A 14,770-nucleotide genomic window follows, 5' to 3' on the forward strand; every position below is an offset into this window, starting at 1 on the left:
GTTGATTTTTTGTTATACCCATACCATATTTCAAGAGAGCAGGCATTGCTCCCCAGAGATTTTCCACAGCGTGTGAACTTCAGTCAGTGGTATCTACAAAGTATTGCACTAAATCCGCAGTTTGAGACACAAATTTTGTTCACAGACGAAGCAAATTTTTCTCGGAATGCCATTCAAAATTTCCATAACAATCATGTGTGGGCTGAAGAAAATCCCCATGCAATAACCGAAACCCATTTCCAACACCAATTTTCGGTTAATATATGGGCAGGAATTATAGGTGATCATCTAATAGGCCCATTTTTTCTACCAGGACGCCTTAATGGTCGTTCTTATTTACACTTTCTCGAAGAAGACTTACCTGGTTTATTGGAAGATGTGCCACTTGCGTTAAGGAATCGAATATGGTAAATGCACGATGGCGCCCCTGCTCATTTCAATGTAATTGTCCGAAACTATTTAAATACAGTTTATCCTAATCGTTGGATAGGTCGCGGAGAACCTCAGCAATGGCCAGCAAGATCCCCCGATCTCAACAGTTTGGATTTTTTTATGGGGTCACCTTAAAACTTGTGTATAAAACTCCCGTTAATACTTTAGAAGATTTAAGACAGCGAATAGTTGCCTCGTGTGAAACTATACGAAATACGCCGGGAATATTTGAACGGGTGCGTAATTCCATGCGTAGAAGGGCGGAAGCATGCATACTAAGTGCAGGTGGCCACTTCCAACAATTTTTTTGGTATTATTACTAATTAACAAATTTATGCTATTCGTTTAGACTTACTGTCACAAAATAAAATAAAACTCGTTTTTGTGAAAAATTTATTTTTTTGCAGATTATGTTTTCAAATATTATTAGGGAATTGGTACTGCGTTATGAAGCAATTTTCAGATTCTCATTCATTTTAGAATTGATCTCAAAAATAAATGAGGATTTTAAAAATGATTTTATTTTGAAAAGAAAACATTGGCGTAGTACTTTTTCCCCAAAAATATTAAATGCGAAACCGTAGGGATGCCACTGTTTGAAAAAATACAAATTTGTGTACATCAGAAAATGCGCCTTGAGGCATGGAACATATGTACCAAATATGCCAAAGATGTCTACAAAATTATCTCAGTTTTTATTAAAAAACTGATTATTTTTAAAAACTTTGCCACCCTGTATCTCAAAAGTTGAGGCGTTTAGGACATACGTCCATAGGAAGTTTTTTTCTTAAAATGGGTCTAAGAAATACCTCCTTAAATATTAGCATGTGTTTAAGGAACACCCTGTATATTGGATTCTTGGTTTATATACAATAAAAAGAGGGTTGGAGACAATATGGATCCCTGGGGAACACCAGCGTTGATAGTAAAAGTATTTGAGAGATATCCATCGACGGCCACTTGCAGGGAACGTTCTTTCAGGAAGCTAGAGGTCCATAGGTACACAGTTACACAAAAATGATACAAGTCATAGCATCGATGTTTGGTTAGCAAACACTCTTGCTACACACGATCAAAGGGCTTAGAAATATCAAGCGCAACAGGTCTTGACTCTTTGAAGGGGACGAATTAGATCACGTATACAACTTTATAGCTCGAAATGATGTTACAATTTTCTGACAAGCTGCCTTTGCATTGTTGTGGCAAGTAATATCGGTGTCCAATTTGGCATCTAACAAATCAATAATCGCAGCTGGCGGAATTATGTTCGCGAAATCGCGGAAAAATGGCCTCGTTTGAAGAAAAAAAAACTGTTTCATCAAGACAATGCACTGTGTCACAATTTAATGAAAACGGTGGCAAAATTGCATGAATTGTGCTTCGAATTGCTTCCGCGTCCACCGTATTCTCCAGACATGGCCCTCAGTGACTTTTTCCTGTTCTCAGACCCCAAAAGAATGCTCGCTGGAAAGAAATTTGGCGCCGATGAAGAGGTAACGATACTTAGGCCTATTGTAAGGCTTAAGAGTAGTCGTACTATGAAAATGATATCAAAAAATTGTATGGCCGCTATAATCGTTGTATAAATTTCAAAAAACTGTTAGCCTACGAACTTTTCAGCTAACTAGTATGTTTAGCACCAATTCATCTCCTTTTATTCCCTGAAAGATATGTAGGAGATGACGAATAACCCTGGATCTATTGAATGAGACAGTCACAGCTAAGCATTATCTGAGTCAACACGTGTTGTTTATTAATGTTCGTTATGGGATTAGAATAAATATTGTATTCTAAGACTTCGTGTTTATGTTATCTGACAGAAACCTGGAGAATTATTTATCATAAACTCGGATTGAGTGTTAAATTTTCTATTTAAAAATTAACCGACTATTATTCTTTCTATTGTATTCCCTGTCGTACGAGGCAGTAGCAAAAGCTAATAAACATAACATAAAACGGTGCTTTCTTTTGTTTCAAATCACGTTCCAAGCAACAATCCAAAGTCAGGCCTTCAAATAGGCCACTAAATCTGCTTTCCGTCATGTACCATAATCACTTCATAACCACTTCATCAAACGAAATTGAAAAGACCTACGAAGCAATATTTTTTCAACGTGCCGAGATTATTTATTTCATTGTAAGCCGGACATTGTAATTCAAGCTGAAAACGAAGAATGTTGTTCAAGCCCACTGAATGATTATGAAAGAACAGTCTGTTCGGGTTATGAATGGGGCCGAGTGGGATGACATTGTCAAACGCACACAATAAATCCGTACTAATCTATCGTACTTCGCACTTCCTATGTGTTTTTTATAGTTTGCAGCTGGGGTCCCGATTATTATCCGAAGTCAAACAACAACGAAGGGTGATAGTCAGTCACCACCTCTATTAAGTCAATATATGTTATTATTTTTCTGATTGATTCGACAGTTACTTGATGAAGATCCATAGTAATTTCAAAAACTACACCTCACGATTTGAATTCCACAAAGTTTGTATGAAGATTTTTTTGTATAAAGATGGAAAAGTAGAAAGCCAAAAACCTTTTTCTTATAAAAAAATATAGTAGTGTTTCTACTGATAGGTACTCGAGTTGATTTTTACTGGATCCTCGTATATTACTCATAATTCGATTACTTACATTATGAAAGAAGACAATAGCTGCATTTTCTGGAATATTAACGATGTAATAAAACAAGAATAGTAACTATTTTCTTAAGTATATAATTATTGGATTATTGAACTGTCATGATAGCTTGTTTCCAATCATCCCATAGGCCAATTACCTTTCAACAAAAGACATCCATTCACATTACAAGACACATAAACGTTTTGAAATTTGTGCATCTAAAATTCTAACTTTCATTTAAGAGGTACAATAATAGTTTTATTGTTTTCTAATGGTGATTATAATCTCGCTTAAGGATAATTTTGTAATTATATACACACAACCGAACTTATATGGAACCACTTGATTTTTTACTGACAGTTAATGGTTATAGACTATGTTCTTGCCCAACAGAAACATGATGAAAAAGTATGGAACGTCAATTTTTTCTTCTTCTTCTTCTTCTTCTTATTCTTCTTCATCTTCTTCTGGTTATGGTCGGTGCAATCGTTGATTTCCTTCCAAGTCTTTCATTTACTGTTGTAAAATTCGACCTAAGAGGTTAAGGGTTTTTTTCTGTGACGACTAAATGAATTGACAAATTCATAAATGATATTTATTAATGGATAACTAGGCAAAATCATGCATAACTGTCGCCTTTGAACAAATCACAGTTCAAGATACATAACTCACGATCTTCGCGGCCATAAAGAGGTATGAAGAACAGTTGTTCTAACCTAACTACAACAATAATTTAGGCAATCCCTTCACACGGGGTTTTCAAATGATCGATGCTGCGGTGAATGCTTCGTTTTTCATTAGAGGCGAAAGTTTTTCAGCGCATGGTGACTACATAGGTGCGTGAAGTTTGGATCAACGTAACCACGAAAACCCAGACATCGATTTTCTCCAGAAAGATAAATGTCTCCCAACCGGATATAATAATGCCTTGACAGACAAGTCCGCATTCTGCTTCGATAAGTTATCTGGGTGATTGAAATGGACACCATCATTATGTCTTGGAATACTGTTCACACGTATGGAACTCCGCCGCTAAGCATACCCTGAAGCTGCTGGATTCCATCCAGAAAAGAGCCATCTGCCTGATGGGAGACGCGAACATCACTTGCAACCTTGATAGTCTGGAACATCGAAGAAATGTTGGAGATTTGTCTCTTCTATAGATACTTTCACGAGTGTGTTCAAATGACTTGACACATTTGACTTCACCAAGAGTGGTATATATCAGAAATACGCGACGGATTGTGGTTGCTCATCGTTTTGAGGTTCAACACAGTACACCTAGAACCTCACTGTTTAAGAACTGCGTTTATGTGGAATAAACTTCCTGAGAACGTGAGATTTGTTTAGAATTATTATAATACTTACTATTTTCCACATAGCTGGAAATGTTCCCCGATTCAATGACTCGTTCACCACGTATTTCGCGATCAAGTCTCTATATATATTCATATTGTCAATGGCCACAGCGTAAGGTTTTATGTCACGAATGATGATGGTGATAAATGTAATCTGAACTCAAAAGAAATATATATTCCTCAGCTTGTCTCCGTAATCATCATCCTCAAAATCGGTAAAAACTACCACTAGATGCGAAGAAAAGAAAGTTGGCTTCAATATTCGAAAAAAAAATTTGAGTGAGCAGATGCATTTTCTTCTACAACTGTCGGGACTTATGATAGGTGAATTATTATTTAGGCGAACACAGCGTTTATCAACAATAAAATTTATTAACAACAAAACACAATGACAAAACACGAAAACGAAAATTACAGGGTAACCTCGAGGAATTAACGCTAACTCTTTGCTCGATCAGCGAGGAGACTGTAGAGCGGGTTTAGTTCTCGGCGGAAACCCCTGAAGAAGAAATAGTTCTCGGCCGAAATCTCAGAACATCGGCTAAGAAATGTGTTCGAAGTAACTCTCGATAACTCATCACTGACAAAATGGTCGGGGTCATAAATATAGTCGAAAAGGGTCAACCACTTGTGCCCGAATTCCTTGTCTTAATCCATAAAACTGTTAACAATGAGTACCTACTTGAAATATCCCAAGTAGTGTCTGTCGATCTACATATTGATCTGTTTTTCGGCATTAAACTTTCGTTTCGAGAGAAGAGGGCATTTCAATGATATGCTATGGGAAAATACGAAAATGATAAGTAAAAATTAAAATAACAGAATTAACATAAATACCCAAGCAGATGGATATTTTGGACGACTGCTCGATAATGCAGTTATGGAAAGTTAATTTTCTAACAAGAATTCCTGATACAAAAATAAAAATCAATAACGAAATAAAATGTTTCTAAAGTAAGTAGTTGTAGGAAAAACCCTATATACACAACAAATATTAAAACTTGATATAATAATAAGATTGTTGATTGTTTGCATGGTATGCCTCCAATGTAAAAATATAATGTTTTATTTGAACAAATTGAATCGATACTGATTGAAAATAGGTGAAATTTGAACGATTTTATCGAGCGTTCTATATATCACTTCCAAAACTTGAGATCTGTACAAAATCTGTTTCTTCGTTAAGTAGTTGTCATCCCCCTATGAACGCCAACCCTTAAAAGTCGACACCTATACGAGCTAAAAGTTAAAGAGGTTTTACCTTTCATCGTGCGATTCCTAGCACGGGAATACAAGAAAGGTACTAAACCTGGTTCCTATAAACGAGCATGGGATTGCTTTTTTTAAGATCAATGTACAAAATAGGTTTTTTGGCAATACCGCAACGTTATCTAAACAAATCCTGTAAAAGTTGAATAATTTGGAATCGAGTAATATACTTACAACTTTTCCGATGTTCCATCAAAAAATATATATAAATTTGATTGGCTACGCTCACAAATCACCCAGTAAGTGACAACATAATTTTAGAAAATTGTTTCGATTGATATATGTAAAAAAATTAAATAGAAATATTCAATAACACGAAAGCATCGGACTGAGCGAATCTTGATGGCTCACCCTGTAGATAAGTAGGGCTCCAACTAGGAAGCTACGGAGTTAGAGAAACACGTCTAGAAATGAAAAATGTTTGTGAAAATTATCTACTTATTATCATGGATACGTAAATATACAACTGGGTACTATGTGTCTTTCAGGTAGGTAAGTATTTATAAATAAATTACATGAGGTAAAACTGACCAATGTTTCAAAGCTATATCTCAATAAAAAGAAAGTGGAGTAGGTAATTGGCCCACCTCAATATCTTCCAGCTATGAAAGAAGTTCAGTAATAATAAATAATCCATAAATAACCACAACACTGCACAGCACTCACGATTTCGGCTGAGAGGCGCGAAAATCAGTTCAAATCGTCAGTAAAAAGCATTGTCAAAAAACTATCGTGCGCAAAACAAACCAGCTCGTTGAAAAATGTCCACGTCGCGTCTCGTCAAAAAATTAATAAAAATTAATCACATTACCTATGGAACAAGCGCGTAAAACTGCTCATTCTACAATCGAGAGCGCCACTCTTCAAAGTCAAAGCAGTCAGCGGGAAATCAGCTGTTCAAGATCTTTCACAGCCTACTGTAACTCGACTTCAACTCTCTGCTCCCTGGCATGAATCATCATTGTTTTCGTTAATTCGAGTGCGTGTAGAGCCTGAGGTCGTCGAGATTGTTGAGATTGCCGAATGTTTTCGGCTTGATGAAATGCCGATAGTTTTTTACAAGTCTGTTTGACCTTCATTTCGTGTAAACTGCTTATATAGCTTTAAATTGATTGGCTACATATCTGAGAATTTGTTCTAAGTGAATATGTTCAACCTGTTGAACTAGATTTCATGCCCGTTAAAAATTTTAGTTACAAGGAAGCTTCCTGTATTAATAATGATAATAATAATAATTTATTTCCCAAGAAACAACATATTGAATTGGAATAGTCAAGTCTAGAAAATAAAACATACAAGGTAGATTTAACAAATTCACTCCCAACGCTTTGGAATACAGAGTCGTCATTAAAAATTCTAAACATATAAAAATGTTATGATGATAATAATATACATATGCGACTCCAGCCAATATCCATCGACACAGCGCGGCCATTAGAGTGCTTTATTACCATCTTGGCCAGTGTTCCCAACACTTAAAATTGTATCTCCCTAAAGCCCCAACCAAAAATCCCTAAAATCCCCACAATTGCTTAGAATTCCCCCAAATTTTTTTTCATTATTTTATTTAATAAATGATTGAATACTTTTACATAAATAATACATCAAAAATAACGACCATACCTCAAATTTTAATTTGTACCTGTATAGCTGCAAGCCAACCTGCAATAAAAGATAAATCGTAAACATCGACATCCGCTGCTTGAGTTACAATATCGACAAAACCAATAACACATAATGTTTTATAGTAGATAGTAAATGTATATAGTAATCATAACAATGGTAGTGGATTCTTAACCTTAATTGAATAAAAAATACATAATACTTTTTTTTAATCTTATTAACAGGGCTAAGAGGTTCAAGTAATTTCTTTGTTTAGATTTAAGGTTAAACAGTGCAAACCTCCTAAATTTATCTTAAAAATACAATGGAAATACTTCACTTTTCAAGTCTGCATCTATTTCCCACGTCTTTGTGTATTTTTGACAATATTTTTTTCATATTCAGCTTTAGCTTTGTATATAGCAAAGGCTTCAGGCTTTGTATATAGACTAACCTCTATATACAAAGCTTCAGGTATTCAACTCTGCACTCTTAGTGACAAGCAACCGCACTAGATGTCGTTAAGGCCCTATTATATTATATTAACGGAAAAACAGATTTTAGATTTTTCTAAACAGAATTCATCAAAATATTGAGAGGTGAGATTATCAAAGTAGTTATTTAGGAGAGAAGATTATGAGGTCTTTTTTCTGAGCAGCCTAAAAATGTCCAGACTTTTTATCGCTCATATTCATTAACTAATTGTTGCCCACGACTCCATTCGCATACACTTCAATTTTTGAGACTCTCCAGGATTTCTAACACCAAAATGTTCCCATGTGTTTGCTCAGTTTTGATTTATCATAAAATCTATTTACAAAATAAAAAAATGTAGTCAACCAAAGATTCCGTCAAATTAACTGAACAATATTTTTAAAACAAATGTTTGACGAGATTCTTCAAATCAACATTTGTTCTTTTCACAACACATTATTGAAAACCGTACTAAAATAGGTTAAGCCATTTTTTAAATTAGCGCATAGAAATCCAAAATTTCAAAACAATCCCAGTAGTCTAATTAATAAATTCACACCCTAGAACAACCTTCTTGTATTTACCTAGTAATATTTGTGTAATCCCTCGTAAAGAAATCTGACTGTTTCGCCATCTATCATTCGATATCTCTACAGTAAAATGTGCTTCGTTGTATGTGAGAGGGACATCTAGCGATAATCTATTTGAGTTACACATCGAGATAATTATTGTGTTGGTTGTCTCTGTTATTGTATAGACTATTATGCAATGGTTATAGCTTCAAACGGTTCTACCCAGTAATTCATACATTCAAATGTATAGACAAAAACAAGCCCAATCAGATGACTAAAATTTGAGTTACAGTTTTAATTAATTGAAAATCTAGTCAGAAGGAAGGTACCCATCAAAAGCCACCAAATTAATTCAAGTATTTGTTTCAGACAAATGGCAGCCATCAGGACTATGAATCTTGTCTGTTTCTAAAATTATTAAATTTTTATTTTACTGAAAAACGCTAAATATTTTTCAAGCTTTAATAGTATAAATATAATAAATATGCTATAAAAATTATGAATATATCCTAAGCTATAACAGGTTGCTTTGAGCAGTATTACAAAATTTTTTTGGCAGTTTTCTGATGAATCATTTTTACAGAGTATATTTAGTTTGTAGATCATAACCAACAAATCCCACGTGTCTATGTAAGATCTGTGGACATTTTTTTGGAAATGCATTCTAAGAGAGCTTCATAAAAGTTCGGGAATCCATCATAACCTGAAAAAAATAAAATGTGAAATTACGCAAATTATCAGAAATATTTATTTTAATATAAATGAAAAAAGATAAATCAGAACATTTTTGTTTGGTAGTCATAGGTAAAAAAAAAGGTAAAGATTAGTTATCACCCTGAAAGTCAATAACATAAGATACTAGGAATTTATTTAAAAGCATCTAGATGCATATAAAAACATTAACATAACTTGTAACAAATAGTTTAGTGATCTGATGATGCAAACAAAGGAAAAAGTGTATCCAATACAGGCTTCAAGCCAACTTCTACATATCAAATATATTATATTAAGTAAGTCCTATTTCAACTATTAACGCCTTGTTTCTGATTAGTCTGAGAAATGTATGTGATGTCAATGTTTTTATTGCATTATGTAAATTAGTAGATAAATAAATACTTTTTTTATATTGCTTGAATATCTTGTTGAATGGTTTGGCCACTATGGATTATCAAAGTCAGACTTGAATGTTTATCTTATTTTTGACCAAATGAATGTAGGTACATAATTTGAACATATGTAATGATAAGATAATTGGCTGGGTTGTCAATGCATACTTGTGGAAATGCCGACACCAGCGAAAGAAGTAAGCATTTACTACTGTTCATTATGGCAAATAATTTAAGACATTCTAAACATAGTAAAGAAAGCTGTTCAGATCTCTGACTCATAAACTTTGAAATGTTTTCAATTGATACATAAAATAAGAATAAAAATACTAACGAAGAGACAGATATAAAGACAGTAAATTGGTAGTACATAAAGTAAAGATTGTGTATAAAAATAGCATCCAAGTGACTCAACACTTATGTTATGCTACAAAGTAATACTAATTAATATAAAATTACAGTTGTGTAAGTAAGGAACAATTACAGTTGTGTAAGTAAGGAAACAATTTAGTGGCAGTGTATCTATTGTTTTGTATCAAAGCCACCTGAAAAAATACTGGAAAGTCTACAAGGCAGACCTGGAAATTAATCTACAGCAAATGGGCTTACAAATGAGGAACTCAACAGACCTATAGTTAACAGCAGACAGACTACAGGAAGCTATCATTTCTGGGTATAATGGACAGTGTCCTATACTCAACCAGATATCTAACAGGAATGTCTCCTGTCTCCTGGAAAACCTTCAAACGCAAGGAAATCAGGAGTATGGTATCAATATAAAAGGTATATAACTGAATATAACAAAGCCTTGTGAAAATGAAAGAGAGACTCATGTTGGAGGCTAGCGAGGTCAAACAGACCTAAGTATGTGCCAGACTACAAGATACCCTCAAAAGATTCGCAGGTCTCGACAAATAACCTGAAAATAAACACCAGGAAGATACAAAAACAAACAGGGAAACTATAAGAGAGCTTCTCCGGGTGCACTTCTCCAGTTCAGAAATTACGAATGTAGCACCGGAGATCTGGCCTCTGAAAGGGTGTCCAGGAAGAATTAGATGGGGGCAAAAAAGAGGTAGATTTGGTATGTGTGCAAATAGTTTGAAACATACTTATTGAATCAGGCGCAGATAATAAAAACTAATACAATTTCCAATGTTGCAAACATTCATTGCAGGGTTCCTCAAGGATCGATTCTTAGCCTCATTTTATTCTTTTTCAACTATATCTGAATGATCTGATGACGTTCAATATATTAGCCACACTTTATATATTCAATATTTCATGATATGGCAGTAGTGAAACAAAATACACCTATCATTTATCAAAATTAATGCTGACATAATGGGGGTGACAAACATAGTGGGAGTTGATGTAGTGGTGTGGAATATAATAAATTGTGTGAAAATATAATAAATTTTAGATGTCTCAAAATGTTTTATTAGATAACCAAATAATAATTGCTCGAAATTTCTGTCTCCATATTTATTATAATTCGAAATTTAATGAGCACATGAACATTCTGAATGATAAATGTAGCTGCTAGTTATTATGCTATAAGAGAATGAGTTTATCTGCTGGTTGATATGCTATAAGAGAATGAGTTGAGGTACTCAGTGGTAAAATCAGTGCATTATGGCCTGACAGGTTGTACAAAAAATACGAGCTTTAAGGAGCCTATACATACTGAAATTTCTGGCTCATGTAGACCCCAATTCAAATATTGCGGCCAATATGCTAATTTAAAATTGTGAAAATTTGTGACTCTGGCATGTATATTTATGTTGTATCGTAAAAGGGATAAATAAAATATCTATCTATGTATTTATACAAAAACAGTGTGTCTCATTAACAAAAATAAGTCAAGACTCATTAGAGTCGATACTTACTATGCCTGACAAAATAATGGAAGAAAAATTAAATCCTACCTGGATAAGCATTTACATCTATGATAGCGTATTTCCCTGTAGATTTTTCAATTACTACGTCAACTCCGAATAGATCCATCCCAAATGCTTTCCTCAGAGTCGTGGCTATTAGATTAATAATTTTCTCATCTGGCTCCCTCCTCTCTACAACATCTTCAGGGTCAAGTACCGATAATCGACTCTTAGATCCCGCCTTAGAAACATCACTCGAATCAAAGTATATTGTCTCTCTGTCTGAAGCTTGATAATTTTTCAAAGAAGGCCTTTCCACCATACAGTGCTTATCCCCGGCAACATATATTTTAAATAATGAAGCATCGTGATTTATGAAGCTTTGTGCTACACACGGTGTGCTGATATCTATAAGACTCCTTTCATTGAATATTATACAAATTTGGTGGGCTTTCCGAGAACCATGACCCAGTAGAGGTTTGCATAAAAATGGATAAGTGACATGGGCTATTCGCAATTGATGTTTGATGGTCTCCACATCGTTTGTTTCCAGCGTACAGAAATTGGGTGTGAAAACTTCGTAGGTGCATAAATTCGTAGAATGGATAATACTGTAGCAGCTATACCTATCTATTATTTTTCTTACATTTGGTATAGGATCTATCACAATGAGTGTGGGATTTTGGGAGATGTACCTCTCTACATCTTGAAGTATTGCAATACACTGAAAAATATTTAAACAGAAATTAGTGACAATTACTTGTTCTCGTCCAATTTCAGATAACAAGTGAATAATTTTCAAAGAATGTTAGTGAAGGTTTATCCCAACACCAAACCGTTATTTTAACACCTCGACACGTGTTTCGATCACCAAATGATATCTTTCTCTTGAAGATGATCACTTGGTGATTGAAACACGTGCTGAGGTGTTAAAAATAACGGTTTGGTGTTGAGATTAAACTCCAGTAATATTCATTACTACACCAAAGGTTCCAAACAGTGCATCACCAGTAAATACTATTTTCGCCCTCTTTTAGTATTCTGAGAAATAAACTCACAATTACAATATTGAATATATGCTGTCTGTTCAAAAAATAAGGTGAATTTTCATTTTTCTCAAAAAATATGCATTCGTTCGTCAATTTCTATTTTGTCCCCATCAAAGTAGTCTCCCTCAGATGTAATACACTTGCACCAGAGTTTTTTCCATTACTCGAAACAGTTCCGATATGAACTTTTTGGTATGTTCTTAACTTCTCTCAGCGATTTGGTTTTCATCTCCTTAATCATCGTAAAACGCCATTCTTTCATGGGCCTCTTCAACTTTGGAAACAGTCACTGTCAATATTTCAAGTTTTTTCTTGAGTAGTTAGTTCTATTTATAAATAAAATTTGATGCAAACTCTTTGAACCACTTTTCTACATAACAGAAAATCGCAGAACACGCTTACTCTCATGCCTCTCATCAACAAACCAAACATGTCAAACAACTGAAATTGTGAACATATGTTTGAGACGAGTGAACTAACATAAAAATATTAAAAAATTGCTAATCGAATGTACATAGCTCGCAAAATTTGAACACTCATCTTATTATTTTGAACAGTCCACATTAATATATTGATAATCTGTCACAATTAAAAATATCTATATACAAAGAGAAAGCCATGTTACTACACAAAGATAAGCTATTCATAATTTGACTTTCACAAATCCACCTTTACTCATATATTACTCCTGAAATTTGTCTCAAAAATATTAAAATCATAATTAAAAACCCAGTAAACTTTCATGAGCTAAGCAATTATAAACATTTTCAAAATCATATTTTATGAAATGAAGTATTTATATCATTTCATGTACCAATTGAATGAAAGTGTCTATCCCCTTATTGATTATTATACAATAGTATATCATTTTACCTTTATTCCACCGAAAAAAATACACATAGAATCCAAAACACTTCACATGCCATTTGCCTATAAAATTCCAAATTGAAACTGTTGTTTTATACATTAACATGCTTGAAGAAATGAAAACTGAAAATCGGGTAAAACTTCTATTTACAAAATATTTATTCAATTTACTCAAATATTGTATTATTTCTTATCCAACTCAATGTTTATTAAGAAATCTACTGAACATAATGATCTTTCACGTAAAAGCTATTTATTCCCCCAACATGCAACAAACAAAATTGAAGATACTTTTTCCTAGGTACATTGCTTCCGGCCTATTGAATATTAATATTCATCAACTCTCTTATCCAGTAGGTGAATTTTTCAATTGTAAAAAAAAATTATGTGAAAATTCTTACTTTGGTGAGGTATTTTTTTTGTGACACAGTCAAGATTATTCATCATTATTAATATCATCGTTATTGAATAGATAGATGTGTTGGTTTGACTCAGAAATGTGATATTATTTACCACAGTAATAATTCCTGAAATAGTGATGACAACATCCATATCAGATGAAAAATTATTTGAATATGATCTCATTGGATGATTTTGTATAGAATACAATATAGAGCAAATACAAAATAAAAATATCACCCAAGACAACTATTCTTATAATGTCGAAAAGAGAAAAAATTTATCAAGAGTTCCATGAATTATCAATATTCGAAGTCGAAGATGAATAAGATACATAGAGAATAATTGTAGGATCCCAAAAGTTTTGAGTTCAAAGGAATAATATTCCAATGAAGTAATTGCATAGATTGACTTGTGGATTTCCTTTTGAGAACATACCCTAACATCACCCAAATTTGCAGAGGCTATAATATCCGTCATTTTATGCACTAATACACAGAATGGTCCTTGGGATTCCAAACTACTTTTTAGACACAACTGCAAAAAACAAAATTATGAGCACATTACAAAAAACTTACTGTGAAAAAGAACCACCCAATTTACGCACTTTGAACACTTCAAAGCCATAATTACCGCAGACTGTTTCGAGTTCCTGCCAGTTTACTTTCTGAATTTTTTTTTCGGACATCCAAACTGCGATACGTTTGTTGGGGGACATTTTTGGTTTTCAATTTTCGCACGTCTAATTGTGTCAAATAAAAACATGAAGGAAAGAACAAAATGTTATGTTCCTACCCAGTATTGCCAGCTTTAATGAGATGTCAGTGTCAGTTATGTCATAACACTAAGCACATTGCTTGGTATGCTGTGTCGCGTATTTAATTGTAGCCAATGATTTTGTTTTTTGAATAGATTCAGAAGTGAAACATACAAATCTATTCCAAATTAATGATGGAATAGTATTTGTTTCCTCCAATTTTCGGTTGTACATTTTATCCATCATTCTGTTTTCATTTAATTTTTTATTTTCATTATTGACATTTTACTTCTTGTTCAACTCATTAATCAATTCACAATTCAGGTTACAACTTGTTTTCTTCACAAACAGCATTTTTTGAATTTCAGGAATGCA

The 14,770-nt window shown here is 33.7% G+C and overlaps 2 protein-coding genes across 4 annotated transcripts in view; both read right to left on the reverse strand.

Annotated features, from left to right (window-relative positions):
• Positions 1–6,591, reverse strand: part of ASPP (Ankyrin-repeat, SH3-domain, and Proline-rich-region containing Protein) — a 645,170-nt gene extending 638,579 nt beyond the window's left edge. The window contains exon 1 of one of the 2 annotated variants that reach the window (XM_074183284.1): positions 6,277–6,591. The gene's annotated coding sequence lies outside the window, so the exon portion shown is untranslated. The remainder of the gene's footprint in view (positions 1–6,276) is intronic. The other variant, XM_074183285.1, reaches the window with a different exon arrangement.
• A 2,194-nt stretch (positions 6,592–8,785) lies between these two features.
• LOC111504364 (inositol-tetrakisphosphate 1-kinase) lies at positions 8,786–14,451 on the reverse strand. 2 transcript variants are annotated; one of them, XM_023158911.2, is made up of 4 exons: positions 14,246–14,451; positions 14,077–14,175; positions 11,372–12,047; positions 8,786–9,040 (listed from the first exon to the last, which is right to left on the reverse strand). In XM_023158911.2, the coding sequence occupies exons 1-4, from the start codon at positions 14,354–14,356 to the stop codon at positions 8,964–8,966; spliced, it is 963 nt and encodes a 320-aa protein (XP_023014679.1). In that variant the 5' UTR covers positions 14,357–14,451; the 3' UTR covers positions 8,786–8,963. The 2 variants fall into 2 exon arrangements, with proteins under 2 accessions (XP_023014679.1, XP_023014684.1); XM_023158916.2 differs by having other exon boundaries at positions 14,272–14,415.
• Between the last annotated feature and the right edge of the window lie 319 nt (positions 14,452–14,770).

The sequence above is a fragment of the Leptinotarsa decemlineata genome, unplaced genomic scaffold (assembly GCF_025532065.1).
Source record: "Leptinotarsa decemlineata unplaced genomic scaffold, Ldec_3_MD MMD2_tig00026336_RagTag_RagTag, whole genome shotgun sequence".
NCBI classification, from domain to species: Eukaryota; Metazoa; Arthropoda; class Insecta; order Coleoptera; family Chrysomelidae; genus Leptinotarsa; species Leptinotarsa decemlineata.

What these genes read in the sequence shown, in the direction of transcription:
- LOC111504364 (XM_023158911.2), bottom strand. Translation starts at nt 14,356, where the DNA reads ATGTCCCCCAACAAACGTATCGCAGTTTGGATGTCCGAAAAAAAAATT. An exon ending in CAAATTTGGGTGATGTTAGG is followed by an intron (nt 12,048 to 14,076) that starts GTATGTTCTCAA and finishes AATATTTTTCAG; the next exon opens with TGTATTGCAATACTTCAAGA. An exon ending in AGATGTAAATGCTTATCCAG is followed by an intron (nt 9,041 to 11,371) that starts GTAGGATTTAAT and finishes TATTTTTTTCAG; the next exon opens with GTTATGATGGATTCCCGAAC.